The 16,176-nt window shown below is 39.7% G+C and overlaps 2 protein-coding genes and 1 long non-coding RNA gene across 4 annotated transcripts in view; all 3 read right to left on the reverse strand.

Moving 5' to 3' along the window:
• Positions 1 to 274: 274 nt before the first annotated feature.
• LOC108237942 (N-acetyllactosaminide beta-1,3-N-acetylglucosaminyltransferase 2) lies at positions 275 to 5,028 on the reverse strand. Its single transcript, XM_017419691.3, has 2 exons — positions 4,870 to 5,028; positions 275 to 2,242 (listed from the first exon to the last, which is right to left on the reverse strand). The coding sequence occupies exon 2, from the start codon at positions 2,236 to 2,238 to the stop codon at positions 877 to 879; it is 1,362 nt and encodes a 453-aa protein (XP_017275180.1). The 5' UTR covers positions 2,239 to 2,242; positions 4,870 to 5,028; the 3' UTR covers positions 275 to 876.
• A 2,537-nt stretch (positions 5,029 to 7,565) lies between these two features.
• Positions 7,566 to 8,191, reverse strand: LOC112450622. The gene is made up of 3 exons (XR_003039292.2): positions 7,949 to 8,191; positions 7,773 to 7,817; positions 7,566 to 7,680 (listed from the first exon to the last, which is right to left on the reverse strand). It is a non-coding gene; the product is annotated as an uncharacterized LOC112450622 (long non-coding RNA).
• Positions 8,192 to 10,091: 1,900 nt separating this feature from the next.
• The window catches only part of nrg2b (neuregulin 2b), a 48,541-nt gene continuing 42,456 nt past the window's right edge, over positions 10,092 to 16,176 (reverse strand). For both annotated transcript variants that reach the window (XM_037977607.1, XM_017419792.3), the window contains one exon: positions 10,092 to 13,315. In XM_037977607.1, coding sequence (XP_037833535.1) covers positions 12,839 to 13,315 — 477 coding nt within the window. In that variant the 3' untranslated portion in view covers positions 10,092 to 12,838. The remainder of the gene's footprint in view (positions 13,316 to 16,176) is intronic.

Genomic DNA, 16,176 nt, shown 5'->3' on the forward strand with positions numbered 1-16,176 from the left:
GTCAGCGGAGTCCTGCGTGACACTCTTAACGCGACTATAACGAGGCCTTAAGGTAGTAGCCGTTAAAATCAATTAGCCGTCTTGACTCAAGTTAAATCAGTTGCAGTTGTACATCTAAATATTTTCTGAGAGTCTCATTAAAATCTATCTTCTGGTTCATGAGATATTTCGCGAACAGACACACACATATTAGTCTACATGACCTTACACCTTTCATGACTTCCAGTCCTAAAAAAAAAAAATTAAAGAACTCAAGTGTAAATAGAGACTGAACTGTCACTCACAAAGTTGAAACATTTTATTAATAAATATAAAAATTAATTAATAAAAAACTACAATAGTTGTAGCATCATGACAACCCAAACAGCAGCAATAAATAATACACATAATACACTACTTTTTCTAATTTATAACTACCTGTCATAACAAAGCAAAAAAAAACAAAAATAAAAAATGCACAGTGAAGCCCAAACCCCACGTGAGTAACTTTTAGAACTCATAAAATAATCAAAAACAAAAGACATTTATATTATATCATCAATGACTGACTGTTGCTTTGAATAGTGAATCCTAAAGGCTTGACATTTTTCTTTTTTTTTTGACATTTTTCACCTTTTACAAGGTACTTTTATTTATATCAGACTCCGAATACTTCTTCTACCACTCTGTAATCCTTCACAAATTTGGTTTGTAGCTTTTTTATGCGTTTGTTGTGATGATACTTACAATTTGTTCATATTGTTTAACGTTAAAGTGTAAGTTAGGAACACAGAGGTGAGTCTAAGCTCCAACTGATGCAGCTTCGCCTTCGAGCTCAAATTCTGCCCTACAATTGCCTTCACAGTTCCCTTTTAGGAGGTTTGCTCAGTTTTCCCACTACCCCTTTAGCGGCATGTCCTGACATTGTTCCTGTGTCTTTTTCAGGTTGGCCCACAGCCTGACTATCTGCTCCGGGCTTCGTTTGTGGACCAACAGGATGGTGTGGTATGAGCATGGCTCGCCCTCCTCCTTTTCAGATCTGTCAAATGTGAGGAAGGCAGGGTGGTGGAGGGGGTGGGCATTGAGCAGAACCATGCACATTCCTACGTAGACGTCATCGATGGGGAACAGGTGAACTGTTTTTGATATGCTGAATAAGCGTCTTGCCAACTTGCCAGAGTAGACCACCCCTCCCCCGCCTGCATACACAGGATAGACCCCCTTGTAGAAGCTTGGTGGGATAAAGTACTTGGACCTTTTGTTTCGGTTAGGTTGGGCAGCCATAATGACGTCGCCCATCATGAAATCTTCCATGGCGTTGTTGGCTTGTGGCTTATTTAACTGATGGTGGAGGTAGGTGATCAGCTTTGGGGTGTTGACAAAGACGTCGTCGTCTCCCTTCAAGATGAAGTGAGTTTGACCGCAGTGGCGGGAGAACCAGCTCCAGAAGAGCACGTCCTTCAAAGTGAGGTTGAAAAATGTGTCCTTAAAGTTCCACTGCAGAATGTCTCCATAACGCTGATTCTCCATCCTCAAGACATCAGATATTTCCACGCCCAGATCTGCTGAGCTTTCTTTGCCAAGCAAGAACACCCTTCGGACGTACCCTCCAACTAGTTCTTTGTCGCTGTTGTTGATTTTCTGTCCCTGCACCCATCCCGTCCGGCCCCAAGTCTCTCGAATGGCTTTTCGGTTCTTATAGTTCAGTTCCGTTGACTTGATGGCCAAGAGAATCAGAGGGGGCTTCGTCTCCTGCTTCGCCTGAGTTCCACATACTCCACGTGGTTGGGTGAGAATAGGGTAGTCCCTCTTTTGCATGTTGGTGATAAAGTCTTGTATCTCTACTGGTAGCGTTTCCAAGTTGCTCTTCACTGTTTCCTTGCTCATAATGTTAGCGAAGGTTTGCTTCAGCAAGGAATCATTAAAGTTGTGTCTTTCTGATACCTTAACAGCTTTGTTGGGGTGTAGGATGTGGTTAAAATGGTGGTCGACGGATCTCTGGAGCTTGTTCCAAAGGGCATCATGATGCAGATCTTGTTCCCAGAAGGTTTTAGGGACAGGAGCAACGCTGTCATTCCCCGAAGAGCCTGGGGCCACAAAAAAGGAACCTATGCTTGGCTTAGTGAAGGTTTGTGTGTTCATGGAAGTTATGCTTATAGCTACCAGGACAGCGAGGCAGGTGTACATAAAGACCAGGCAGCAGCATGGCATACACAAGCAGATCAGCACGTTACGCCAGCGACACCAGCACCGCGCCATTCAGCTGTAAATGCAAAAACAGTGTGTCAGTTTGGATAAGTGCAGCAAAACCAATAGAAAGTCTGAAGATGCTTTTATTATTTTTCACATTGTGTTGGATTTGAGAAGCATTATAAAACTGAGTTAGTTTACTTAAACATCTGTCTAAATGTCACCACAACACCAAAACAAAATGTGTTTCCAAAGTGGTTTGCTAATTTATTATTTTAAAAAAGTATCAAATACTGTAAAATCCAGAGTGTATCTAATCGTTTCTTTTTTTTTTCTGATCAAAGTGTTTTTTTTACTTTTTAATTGTTTTTCTTCCATATACAAACTGATTGATTGATTGATTGATTTAAATCTACTAGTAAACATGGTGGGGGAAGTATCATCAAAGAAAACTAATAGGGCCAAAACTGAGGATAAATTCAGAAAAGTACAGAGCATAAAGTATTTTATGGTCTAAGGCACACGTGTCAAACTCAAGGCCCACGGGCCAGATCCGGCCCTCTGTAACATTTCATCCGGCCCTCAAGATAACGTTTAGATTTCATCCGGTCCGGCCCTCTAGTCTGGGACAGATCAAGTCTCTGATTCTTATTTTGCTTAAAAAAACTGAGTTTACTCTTGACAGTGACTTAGAAGCCAACAATATATAGTTTTAATTTCTGTATGATCAGGTTTTTGTTGATGGCTTTTTTTAAAGTTTTAATGTTAAAAAAATTTATTTAAAAGCTGAGTGAGGCATAAAAAATGAATGCTAATGACGTGCTTTTTAAAGTTTGATCTATTTGTCTGTGTTCATTAAAGTTTGTTTGCACTAAATTCTGTATAATCTGTAACTGGGAGAAGGTAATTGATATTTCTATATGAATGATTTGACGTAATACATCTAAAAGCAAGGTTAATTTAAGTAATTCTTAATAAATAATGATTGTGATTGGCCCTTGGCTAGGAACTAATATTTAATTTTGGCCCCCTTGTGTCACTGGGTTTGACACCCCAGGTCTAAGGGATCAGATTTTGTTTTGTTTTTTTCAGCGAAACAGCCACTAATAAATGAACATTAGGTGTTAGCTTCATTTTAAAATAGAAGCTCTTCAGACTGATTTTATGATAAAAGCAGTAGGCATGCTGTATACCCGTTTCAGGCCTAGAGGTCAAGCAGCCAATGACTGAATAAAGCCTTTTTGCTTTTGTTTATAACTATTTATTACTCATATACATTAAATCTACTCAAAAACAGACTTAAAACATTTGAGTCAGTATTGTATGTGACAGACAACAGCAGGAAAAGCAGATGGCTCCAAACCGTTTTAGACCCTCACAGATTTATACAAATTAAAATCTTATCATTTCCCTGATAGATGTAGTTCCTTTCAAAGTTAGCCTAATATTTCAGTTAACTTACGTCTAGCTTTTTTGAACAGAAAAAAGCACCTGTGCCCTCATTGAGGGAAAATGCTGTTTGACACAAGGGTGTGGTGCAGTTGTGTCTAATCCTGGTCCTTGAGGGTCACCAACTTGCATTTTTTAGATGTTTCTCCACTTCAATAGAATGAATTGCCCATTTTTAGTGAACGAGTCGTTAACAGGTTTCTGCAGAACCTGATAAAATGCTAAGGAGATAATTCAACCACTGAATCAGGCAGGTTTTAGGAGGGAAACAACTAAAATATGCAGGATAGCTGCCCTCAAGGACCAGGACTGGACACTTCTGGTTTAGAGTCACATGTAGCAACACCATGCTGCTCACTGATCTAACTGCATGTTAATCCGTATGCTCAGGCCTGACTGATGGTGATTATTATTATAATTATTTTAATTGCACTAATCTGCTTAGATATATGACTGATCAATCAGGAAGTCTACCCTACTCAGTTAATGTTTATGCCCTAACTACATCATGAGAGCGGCCCTCTGGGGAAAACAATGCAATGGTTTTGTGTAAACCTCAATCTAAACCTTTCTCAGGATCTGTTTTTGGTTGTGGCAAAGGTTTATATTTCATCAAGACTCTGACTTGAAGCAACAAAAAAACAAACAAAGCGACAACTTTAGAATAAAACGTTTGAGGATTTGAAGGTGTTTACGCCCCTGAAAGTGCTTCAGCTAACTACCACGCTGGGTGCCTGATATCTCAAAACTTAAATAAGTGCAACATTACAGAGAATAAACATTAATGGAGATATAATATTTTAATGCAAGACTACAAAGTCAAGAGGATTCACAAAAGAGAAGAAACAAGGGGAAAACATGACTGAAAATTATTTGAGCTGCTTATAAAAGGTTCACGCCTACAGCAGATGATGTTTCTAATTTCTAAATTTATTGCCAGTAACTTTATTAACATGTTCTGTTAAGTCACAGTAAGGAAAAAAAACACTTCCTTGAAAGGAATCTCTGATATAACTGGTATTGTTTTGAAGCACTGTACCAATTTTACTTTTAAATGAAATTACTTTTGTCAGGTGCCCCCAAAGTCAATCATTAAAAAGAATATTACAAAAAGAGTTCAGTATTCACCATTTGAAAGGAAGTTAAGTGAGAGGTGATTATGGTGTAAAATTATCGCCCACAAATAAGATAATACAATGAGATCCTCTACTTTGACAATGCTGAACAAAAATGAGTAATTTGTTTTCTTACCTGCTTTAAACAGAGGCTTCTTTATTCACTGAACTCTCATCTGTTTACTGGAGCTGCTCATGCTTCTAACAGCGTTGTGAAATCCTCTACTGCATCAATTCTGTCTGTCAGAAAGAAAAGGTGTAGCACAGAGACTCGTGCAGGTGGAGCAGAGAAAGACTTGTGATGAATAACCTGAACAGGTCAGTTTGTTGAGTGGCAGATGGATACACCCACTAGAGTGACGAAACCTCCCCAGCAGGCTGTGATGTGTGAAAGTAGGAGAAGCAATAAAAAATGAGAGAAAAAAAAGAGCAAAGACAACAAAGCATCTGAAGTATTACCTGTAAACTTTTTAAAAAATTAGCAATATTTATCATAAGACAATTTTTTATGTCTACAAATTGATATAAAAAAATGCTGGAAATACAAGGTTGGGTGTAAAGTTTTTAAACAAATAGGCAGCTAAATGGATTGTTGCATATATTTTTTGAGGTTCTGTGTCCAGATTCTTGATCAACAAACCCATTACAAAACTCCACAACATGACAAAAATAAAAAAGAAGAGAATTCAGTTTTATGCCATTGGACTACCTTCTTCAAATACACTGCTGCTCCTGTCTTTTTTTTTTTAAATTTCTGTAAAGCTTTTGTTGGCATCACCACCATTAATTTATTTCGCTACATCCTTTTTTTATTCAATCATGTGGAATATTAAACAATTAAAAATGACACCTCTTAAATTAGAAACGTGTCATTCTTCAGTGTCAACCAAACACTCCCCTGAGAGTTCAACACCTAAGGGCCTGGAGACATTGGTCAAAAACAAGTGTAACAGCTTGCTTACATTTAAAAACCACAGCAAGGGAAGAGTTTTCAACAATGATGTCATTGTCAAGTGTCATTCCACCCATCCCTTAGAAGACATAAACTAAACAGGTTAAACAGGATCCAGGAAGGAACAACTTATTGGAGTTGTTTATGTGTCAAGAAATCCCAGATTCTCGTGTTGTCACACCTGTGGCAGCAAAGCAATGTGGCTGATGGAAAACTCCCAAGCAAGAATCAGGCTGCATTAGTAACCGGACATTCAGAAATAAGCCAGGAACCGAAACCTGCTGGAACACCAGGGTCCGCCTTTAATATTAGTAGTTAGGGTTTAATTAGGGTTTGCATGCATCAGATTAAAGGGGTTCATATGTGTCAAAGTGGTAATTTTATTAGAGTTATGGTGACGCCTTATTTTCTCAAGACCTTTTTACACACAGCTGTGGTCAGAAGTTTATATACACCCGTCATGGGGGTGAATGTCAGGTTAATTTGGGGCTGTTAATGATTTGAATTGGAGGAATGATTGTATGACATACAACTTCAGTGATTTTTAAAAATAAAAGTTAGGTGTCCAACTTTGAATTTATTGTGGATTTTCTTTTATCCACGTAGAGTCAACACACACAGGCTTGAACATACACACCTCTGTACATGTGTGGTGTAATTCTGCCTGGATATTTGACCACTCTTCTTAGCAGAATTGGTAGGGTTTGTTTAAATTGGTTGGTTTCTTGGCACAAACCCAGCCTTTAAGTATAGTCTACAAATTTTTTGTAGGGTTGAGTTCCGTTCTCTGTAAAGGCTGTTCCAGAAGCTTAATGTTAGCCTGCATGATGCTACCACCACCATGCTTGACACTGGTGCAGTGTTCTTAGGTTTAAAAGCCTCACCTTGACTCTTCCAAATATCTTGTCATTGTGATCAAACAGCTCAATTTTTGTCTTGTCTGACCAGAAAATGTTTTTTCTGTTGTTGTTTTTCTTTCTTCTTCCATTTGGCTTGGCCATGTGGGCAGCTGCAAATTGTAGTCAAACTTTATGGCAGTGGTCTCCAAACCTGGTCCTCGGGTGCCACCATCCTCCATGTTTTACTTATTTCTCTGCTCCAACACACCTGATTTGAATCAATGGGTGATTAACAGGCTTCTGTAGAACAAGAAGAGGTAAGGAGTGGTACAGGAGCGGGAGTCATTCTGAATAGGAGCAGGATGAGAGTGGGTGTCATTTTCCCGGGAATGGGACAGGAGTGAAAATCCACTCCCGTGTCACCCTCTAGACACCAGCTTATCCTTCTGAATCAGAATCTAATGTATTTTGCCAATTTCATTTTAATTTTTACTGCTGCTCTAGTTTTAAACCAACATACAAGTTTTGGATCAGAACATGATTTTTAAATGAAAGCTCTGAAGAAATTTTTTTTATTTCCCTACCTTTCATACCAGAGGTTTAAACTAAAGATTATGATTGTTTTAGTCAAATTTTGAAAATACTGTTACGGCAAATTGTATTTCGAATTATATAGCTTGTGTCAATTCTCTTTTAACACAATACAGGCCATTTTGATGGAAACCAGTGCTGGCTGGACACCTTTGTTTGGAGGTAAATATTGCTAACACCATGAGATAGTGTTTTCAAGTGCATCAACCTAACTTATAGCAACCAGTCTGTTAATTAGTGGTTTCAGCTGGAATCTTTCACAGCTTCTCCTGCTGAATTTATGATAATTGTTAAAATTTGTGAGAAAGTAAAATTTTAGTGGGCATATTTCATGATTTTCACACCTTTTTACTTTTAAATTGTGTCAGGGTCATGATAATACTAATAACAGACTTAATAATATTAATTCTTATGTCCAAATACAAGAAATTGTTTTTGTTTTAAAAAGAGCATCAAAAAAGATTACAAGGCAGCAGAGCACAGTATCAAAGGTTTCCAAAGAGTCATTGATGGTACGTCAGGGACATCATACTTGGGCATTGATACAGCAGAACACAATGGCCACCTAAGAAGAAAACAGATAATAAGTCTCCAGCTTGAATGTGAGCTTGTGACAAAAATTAGGAACAAATTCCCAATAAAGCTGTTCAAACTCACATTGTTTTCTGTTTTTGTTGTCAGAAAGCACAAAAGTCTAAAACTCTGCAAGAAAAGAGCCAAATAACGACTATGTTTTCAAAGCACAAAACAGTGGTTTATCTTTAATAAAATCCTGATTCTATTTAAGCACAATAAAAAGACAACATGTGTGCTGTTATTTCAGCTATACTTACATGTTTGATGGTTAGAAAGGAAACCGCCCCGTTTGGCCGTACTTTGCTTCAGTTGTCCCAAGGAATGTGATCACCAGCACCCAGAGGTCTGTGCATGCTGACGGGCCAGAGCAGCCACCTTTCAGCCCTTTTTCCATACTTATCTCCACAAAAACAATGCCTGCCCCCTGGCCCTTTCATCACATTCTGCTCATTGTGTAACCACAAACCCGGTTTACTGTGTCTGTCATGCGGCCTCGGCAGCCTTCGTCAGTCAGTGACAAGGAGATGAGTTGATCCATGGAAAACTATGGGCGCTCGCAACTCCATCCTCTATTGTGTTGCTGAAGAACAGGCTCTATGTTGATCCAGAATATTCCTGTTTTTGTCAATAAACAGTCCAATTTCTGTATTAATCTACTGAAACAATAGGTCATTGTGCTCCATATTTGGTTTCTGCTTCATATGCACCTGCCTCCACAGGCTCTCATGTCAGAAAGGTGTGCTTTAAAATGACATTTCTGCTTAGAAAAAAATTGAAAATGCCAGATTATGGTTGATTTATTTTAGTGCTATCAAGATTTTTAGGTATTCTGGCATCACAATATGATGAATTTTCCCCTTTGAACTAACAAACTTTTTGTGTCACTGCTAAAACAGCTTTTTTTCTGTCTATTCTGATTCTTTTTGTGGTGTTAGTTAAAGCCCAGTTTGGATGACTGCATACTTTTGTGCTACTTTGATGAATTATGGCAGCCTTTGGGGTAAGTTTTTTTTTTCTTAGCGATATAGTCATTTATTATTTCAGTGTCTAACAGACTGAAGTATTGTTCATTTCCTCTCACTTTAAATGAAGCTGGAGTAAACGCTGCCCTCTAGTGTTCCAGTGTGAAAATTCACATTCAACACCAGTAGTTGCACCTTTGACCTTTAACTTCTTTAAATAATAATAATTTTAAGAATCATGTAAATGTAAAATAAATAAATAATCAAAGAAACAAAATCATTTCAAAAAATGACAGGACGTTTCCAAAATGGTAGGAATAAAGTTAGTTTTTTATTTTTCATATGAAGGGGTGGTTTTGGATTTCTCTTCTTTTACAAGTAGCATGTTTTGGAGAAAACTTGCAAAAAATTGTCTAGCATATTCCAAGAATGATGGACATGAAGAGAAGGGGATTTATTGCTGAATGTTTAAAATGAAGACATATTTTTTGTTTTTCTTTCTTTGTTTGTTTTTTTTTATTTTTACCGAGTGGAAAAACTATTTGCTTGCTGCTTTTTCCATGCACCCAACTACCGGTAACCACTAGGACATGCAGGGGTGGGGGGCAGGAGGCTGAGAGGAGAAAAAGTTTGAAGGAGGGGAGGGGCGTGGGGAGAAGAGAGGGAACAGGTAGGTAAAAAAAGACAAACTGCTTGACAAACAAACACGGGAAGGGCTGCGTGTGAGTGTGAGTGCTGATATGAAAGTGTGTGTCGGAGTGTGTATCAGTGTGTGTATGAGTGACATTTACGTGTGTATGCAGCAGGTGGGTGGGAGGTGCAGGGGTGAGGAAAAAGACGGCGGGTTCGTTAACAATTCAACTAGCTCTAGAAGCACAATAGCCTCACTTTTCTTCTTAAATCCCAGATTGATTACAGTGACAGTAAGACAAAACTAGGCAGAACTTTGGGCCAAGAACCCAAATATTACTTTGATACAATTCTACTACGACTCGCTCGAATCTGTGGTCATTTTTAAGATACTTTCTAATGTCTGTGATCCATGCATCGCCAGTGTAAGAAAACTCTGCTCGTTGTAAACTAACTCAAAAGGGGAAACGTGTTTTTATCAGACACGGCATCATTTTCCTCTGCGAGCTTCAAAAGGGTCTCAAGTGGAAGAGTTTAGATCGGCCTAATGTCAGTGTGTGCTGTTCGGTGCACTCCAGATGAGCGTTTAAAGACATCTGTTCGGAAGGTCCAGAGAGGGTGAGGAAGACAGGAAGGTGAGGGGGCGATGAAGGGTGGAGAAAGGGGTGGGGGGGAGGGACACAGAGACGCATCATTCAGTCAGTTATAACAAAGCTAAAAAAGTTCAAGCAAGAAAAGCGTCGGGATGAAAACCAAAAGATGCCGTAATCTGGATTATCGCACACCGTTATTTGGCTGTGAGTGAAACAAAATTGTGGGAAAGCGCTCTCTAGCAGCGAGTGTAATTTTATTTTTTAATGTCCTTTTTTTTTTTTTTAAATCCACATCAGAGCTGTGCCATCGCTAGTGTGGTAAAACGTGGGGATGGTTCTTGGTGTTCACGGCTGGACCTGTGAAGGTTCTCAAAGGAATAAAAAGAAAAAGGAAAAGGAAAAGAAGGACCCAGAATGATATCCTTCTCTCAAGGCGGGTTTGGGGGTGAGGCAGAATTTCTAGCTTAGGCCCTTTAAATCAGGGCAAACAGATGTGGTCTCTGCAAAACTTTTTTTTTTTTTTTACTTCACCATCGACATTGTGGATCTCACACAGCTACACACATGTTCACTAACACATAACTTCTTGAAGTTTAAAAGAAGAAAAATAATGAGTTTTCATTCATATTCCAAAACCTCAGCTTCCTACCTTATGGCCACAACAAAAACAGAGTGAGGGGATATGGATCTGGCCCTGTGGACTGAGCAGCGACTGAGATGATGTGCTCTCTCTGCTGTGAGTCGTTTGGCTGTGATGTGATGGGAAGTCCTGAGACACAGTGCGGCTCTAAGCTGCTGGCATAGGAAACGGGCGGGCTAGGCAGTCCACGGGGGGCCAGAGTCAGGCTGGATTACAACTGGATTGGTTGGGTTTGGAGCTCCCTGACCAACGACTGCTCACAGAGGGAGGTGCTTACAGTGCAGTGGAGCTTCTGGCAGCGTGACGATTGGTGGGAAGAACATGTCAATCAAACAAGAAACCACAACCACCGAGGCGAACGCAGGCGCCGACACACGAGGCTTCACGAGGTGTTTCAAACCATCTACAGGTCACAGACACACACACACTGCAACCACTATCAAGTAATGACGGCACACCTACAGTGCTTAGAGGTTTATACACACTCATCATGGGCATGAATGTCATACTCATTTCAGTCTTTTAATGATTTTTTTCTTTTCCAGATTTGACTGATTGTACAACACGTCACTGATTTTTAACAACAATCCACTCAGGTCGAAATTATACATACAGCTTCAAATATATACATACCCCACTAGTATTTGGTTAAATGTCCCTTTCGCAAGTTTCACCTCAACCACACACTTTTCGTATCCATCAACATGCTTCTGTCATTGGTAGAGCTTGTTTAAAATGTTTGGTTTCGTGGAACAAACTCTGGTTTCAGACGTAGACCACAAATTTTCAACAGGGTTGAGATCGGGGCTTTGGAAAGGAAACCTAATGTTTGTCTGTTTTATCCAATCAGAAACCAGTTTTGTTTCAACAAGTTTCAGCCATCTATCTGTTGATCTGGTATGTAACAGTTTCCAGTTCACAGCAGGCTTGAGCCTTGGTGGTTCATTGGATGTTTATTGAACATCCTAACCAATTTTCTTTCATCTAAAGGTGACAGTTTATGTCTTTCTCTAGACCATGACGACTGGAAACATCTTTGAATAATTTGTACTTAAGTACAATCATTTGAATTGATGATCTTAGACTCTAAGGTTGTTGAGAAATGGCTCCAAAAGACTTTCTCAACTTGTTTAAATTACAATTCTCCTTCATAAATCTCCAGAGTTCATTGAGCTTTCCTATTGTTCTGAGTATTGGTCAATCCATTAAGTGCTGTCCAACAAATCACTTTTATGCTGGGAAAGAAAAACTGCCAGCTGCAGTCAATGATGATCACTAATAGGAACGTTAATAGGCTTTAATCTTGTCAAGTTAGAAGGCATTCTACAACCGCCAGCACCATTTATTAAAAAGACTCAGGTGAAAGAGTATATTTGAACTTGTATGTAAAACTGTGACCCTGTGTGGATTAGGAAAAACCCACAGTAAATTAAAACATGTGCACTCAATTATTCTTGAAATTCACTGAAGTCGTATGATCATTCCACTCTGGAAAAAAGAACGGCTCAAACAATTAATTCATTCTTTGAATCTAAAATGAAAATGACATTCATGCCCAAAACGAGTGGATGTAAACGTCTGACCACAACTGTATACAGGAAGTCACCTTTCCTTAACAACCACCGACCACTCTTCTTTTCACAGAAACAACAAATAACTGCGAACGAGGACATTAATGACCGATGAACCTTCGTCGGAGATCTCTACCCTACACATTCGGTTGACTAAACGTCCCTGTGAAACGAACGAGTGGGTCATGTAAACAGACACCTTTTACACAGAAGGAATCAATATTGCATGATGACATAATTTGATCACAGTTCAAAAGGAGGAAGATCCCAAATTAGAGAAAAAAAAACAACAAAGAAATAAAAATAAAACCAAAGCAATAGGAAGGAAGAGGGTTGGTCTCTATAAAAATGAGGAGTCTTCATAAGAAAAGCTACAAAAACTCAACGGGACCTCCGACTTCAGCATACAGCAAAAGGCACCACAATATTATTCTATTAATCTAACTTGTGAAAAAATTGGCACATAATTCTCTTATTTTTCATCTCTCATAATGCTGTAAATCAAAAAACTTTACATATAAATATCCCCCCATTATAAAAAAAGTCTTTGCTGTTAGCTAGTAGACAATTTTTGCTGAAATGAAAATAAATATTTCATTTGTTTAGAATATCTGTCTGTTATACAAAATAAAAATATTTCTCCTAGGTGCAGGTCTCTAGTCCACTGGTTGTGTGAAGGACGGAGGGGAGTGTGAGAGGTGGAAGGGCGTGGCAGGGTTGTTGGGGGTGGGCATTGGGGGGGGGTCCAGTCTTAAAGGGGCATGTTGTCAGCCTTGGAGCGCTGCGACTGGGAGCCGCGGCCCTGCCCGTTGCTGCGCACGCCAGGCCGACTCAGCCCGCGGTGAGTCCGTGTGTCCGCACTAGAAGACGAGCGGAAACCCGAGGCTGATAGGGGCGGGTCCATGTTCATGTTCTGCATACTAAGAAATGGTGTGCTCTCCCCGTGAGCGTCCTCGTCCTCTTCCTCTTCTTCCTCCTCTTCTGACTGACTGAAGCTCTGTGAGCTGTAGTCCCGTAGGCCCACCGAACGCTGGGAGATGTGTCCGTTGAGGCGGTTGCGTCGGGGGCGGCGCCGGCTCCGGATTGGTTCCCGCGAGGACGCGTACTCCTGCGTTGTCTCGTAGGCCTCGTCGTCGGGTAGATGGTAGGGACTGGACGGTAGACTCCCTGTGCTCTCCGTCAGATACGGTCGCCGAGGACGCCGGGGCTGCCTGTATAAACTTCCATCCTGACAAAAAAAACATAAAAAAAAACGTTTCTTAAAACTGTATGCTTGCAACAATGAGAACTCAAGCTACACCAATGCTAATACATGTCTTATTATATGTGTTCTTTTAATGAACCAAAAGAAAGTCAGGTGGACGAAACTTTTTCTGACACCTCTTCAAATCTTTCCAAAAAATTGTCAGCAAAGTCATTTGTTGACTAACCAGTGATTTCCGTTTCCTTTTTTTATGCAACTATTCAATATTCCCCACATAATACAAAGTAATAAGCCTCTCTTTTGTTTTCTTTAGGTTTTAAAAGTTTTACAACCAAGATTCTAGTAATAAAGGCCATTTTACTAGAGTCTTACTAAAGGGTTTGACTTTGTAACTTTGAGACAAATGTCCACAGTTTTTAATAAAAGAGTGTTGCAGCAGTGTTGTGTAGTGTCACGGACCATGTGAATCATGTTCCTATTTACCCAAAAACCTCCATCATTTTTCGGACTGTTGCAGGATGTGTATTTGCCTTCCACTCTGACATGGGATCTTTTTGGGTTTCTCTTCACAAGCAGACTCTGATCACTACTTTGGCTACACAGAAACAGTATAATGCAGTTTTAGCCAATTAGCCATCTTGAATCCCATAATAATGGCAGCAGAGGACTGCATAGCTCAAAACATTATGTCTTATCAGTCCAATTTGACCCTGAAGCGAAGCAGCAAGGACACTTTACACAATCCCAATTCTGAAAAAGTTGGGACGTTGTGTAAAATGTAAATATAAACATAATGCAATCATTTGCAAACCCCCAAAAGCCATATTTTATTCATAGTGGAATGTAGTGACCATATCAGATGGTGAAACTAAAATGTTGCACACTGTTTAGAAAGAAAAAGGTAATTTTGAATTTGGTAACAGCGACACATCTCAAAACAGTTGGTACAGGAGCAACACAATGCTGTAAAAGTAAATGGTATGAATAAATAAATGGAGGGAAATTTTGATACTGATTATGTTAAATGGCAACAGGTCAGTAAGAGGACTGGATATAAAAAAATAGCATTTTAGAGAGGCTGAATCTTTCAGAAAAAAAGATGAGCAGAGGTTCTCTAGTCTGTGAAAAACAGAGTTTAAAAAAGTGGAACTGTTTGTGTATAACCTTCTTCAATATAACATTTGGAAGACTTTAAATATCCCATCATCTAAAGTTCATAATATCATTAAAAGACAACAATGAAAGTCAATACTTGGGCCCTCAGGGGCCACTGCATCAAAATCAGGTCTGATTCTGTTCTGGACATCACTGCATGGACTCAGGAACACTTCCACAGATCATTGTCTGTAAACACAGTTCACTGTACTGTAATGGGAAAAATACTGTTTCAGTGATTCTTGCTGCATGTGACCACCATGTTTTAGTTTAGTTAGGAATGCCTTCATTCTTATCCCTAGGGTGCCAGGATGTATGTGTTATCTGGTCCTTTTGTTTCCCACTGACCCCTCCTGACTGTATGGAAATTTACCAGTATGTGTCTACAAGCCTATAAAGGATGTGTTCTTTATTTACCTCCCCTTCTGGTCAGCTATCTGACCCTTCTGTTCCCCCCTGACCCCTCCTCATCCTACGATAGTATAAGAAGGGGGAGCTCTCTGTAATGCTTCAGACACACTCTGTTGACTCACCTCAGCACAGTGATTCTCAGCTATATAGCTTAAATAAATGATCCTAAGACAAAACTCTTCGTTGTCCTCTTTGTTAAAGAAAATTACATAACAGTACCATCCACTGATGCTGCTTAAAGCTCTATCATACAAACAAGAAGCCAGATGTGAACACCATCCAGAAATGCTGTCATCTTCTTTGAGCCAAAGATTATTTAAAATGGACTAAAGCAAAGAGGAAAACTGTTCGGTGGTCAGATGAATCCATATTTGAAACTTTTTGGAAACCAAAGAGACCATGTCCTCCATACTAAAAAGGAAAGGGACCATATCAGCACACAGTTCAAAAGCCAGCCTCTCTGGTGGTATAGGGGTGCATTAGTGCCTCTAGCATGGGCAGCTTAGACATCTGGAGGAGCACCATCAATGCAGAACATTACATACAAGATTTAGAACAACATATGCTCCCATCCAGCAAAGGAGGCCCAGGACTGCTGAACAACTAGAATCCATCAGACCAGAATGGGACAACATTCCTTCCAAAACCTCCAGAAGCTGCTCTACTCAGGTCCTAGAAGTTTACAGATTGTTGTTAAGAGAAGAGAGGATGCTTTGCAGTGGTAAACATGGCTCTGTCCTAGCTGTTTGGAGATGTTGCTGCCATAAAATTCAAAATTGCCTTATTTTGTCCTAAAAATGTATATCCCTTAGTTTCAACATTTGAAACATTTGACATGTTTTTAACGTTCCATTGTGAATAATATACAAGTTTATAAAATTTGTAAATCGTTGCATTCTGTTTTTATTTACACACAAGAGTACACAAGATCGTCCTCCTCACATCTGAAGAACCTTCCCAAAAATCCCATTTTTTAAAACAAACTCTCGGGACACCAAAGCCAGACCAGCCTCCAGGTTCTGAAGCTGGCTGGTTCATGCAGCGGTGGTTTTCGGGGCTTGTCCTGCTGTCACTCAGAGGTTTCTCCACCCATCCTCAGGAATCATCAACCTGTGGACGTGTCCCAAAGACAATCTCCAGCGCTCTAACTTGGAGCTGATGTCACTGACTGGGTCACAAGCCTCTCAGAACCGTCTGAATGTTCCTCTATCATTGCTGTGTGGTTATGGTATCAGTGTCAATAAGAATTAATAACTATTCTGGTTTAATCAGAGTGAAACCTATTACTCCACAGTGCTTTTATTTTTCTTTATCGTTTC

The sequence above is a fragment of the Kryptolebias marmoratus genome, linkage group LG9, assembly GCF_001649575.2.
Source record: "Kryptolebias marmoratus isolate JLee-2015 linkage group LG9, ASM164957v2, whole genome shotgun sequence".
NCBI classification, from domain to species: domain Eukaryota; kingdom Metazoa; phylum Chordata; class Actinopteri; order Cyprinodontiformes; family Rivulidae; genus Kryptolebias; species Kryptolebias marmoratus.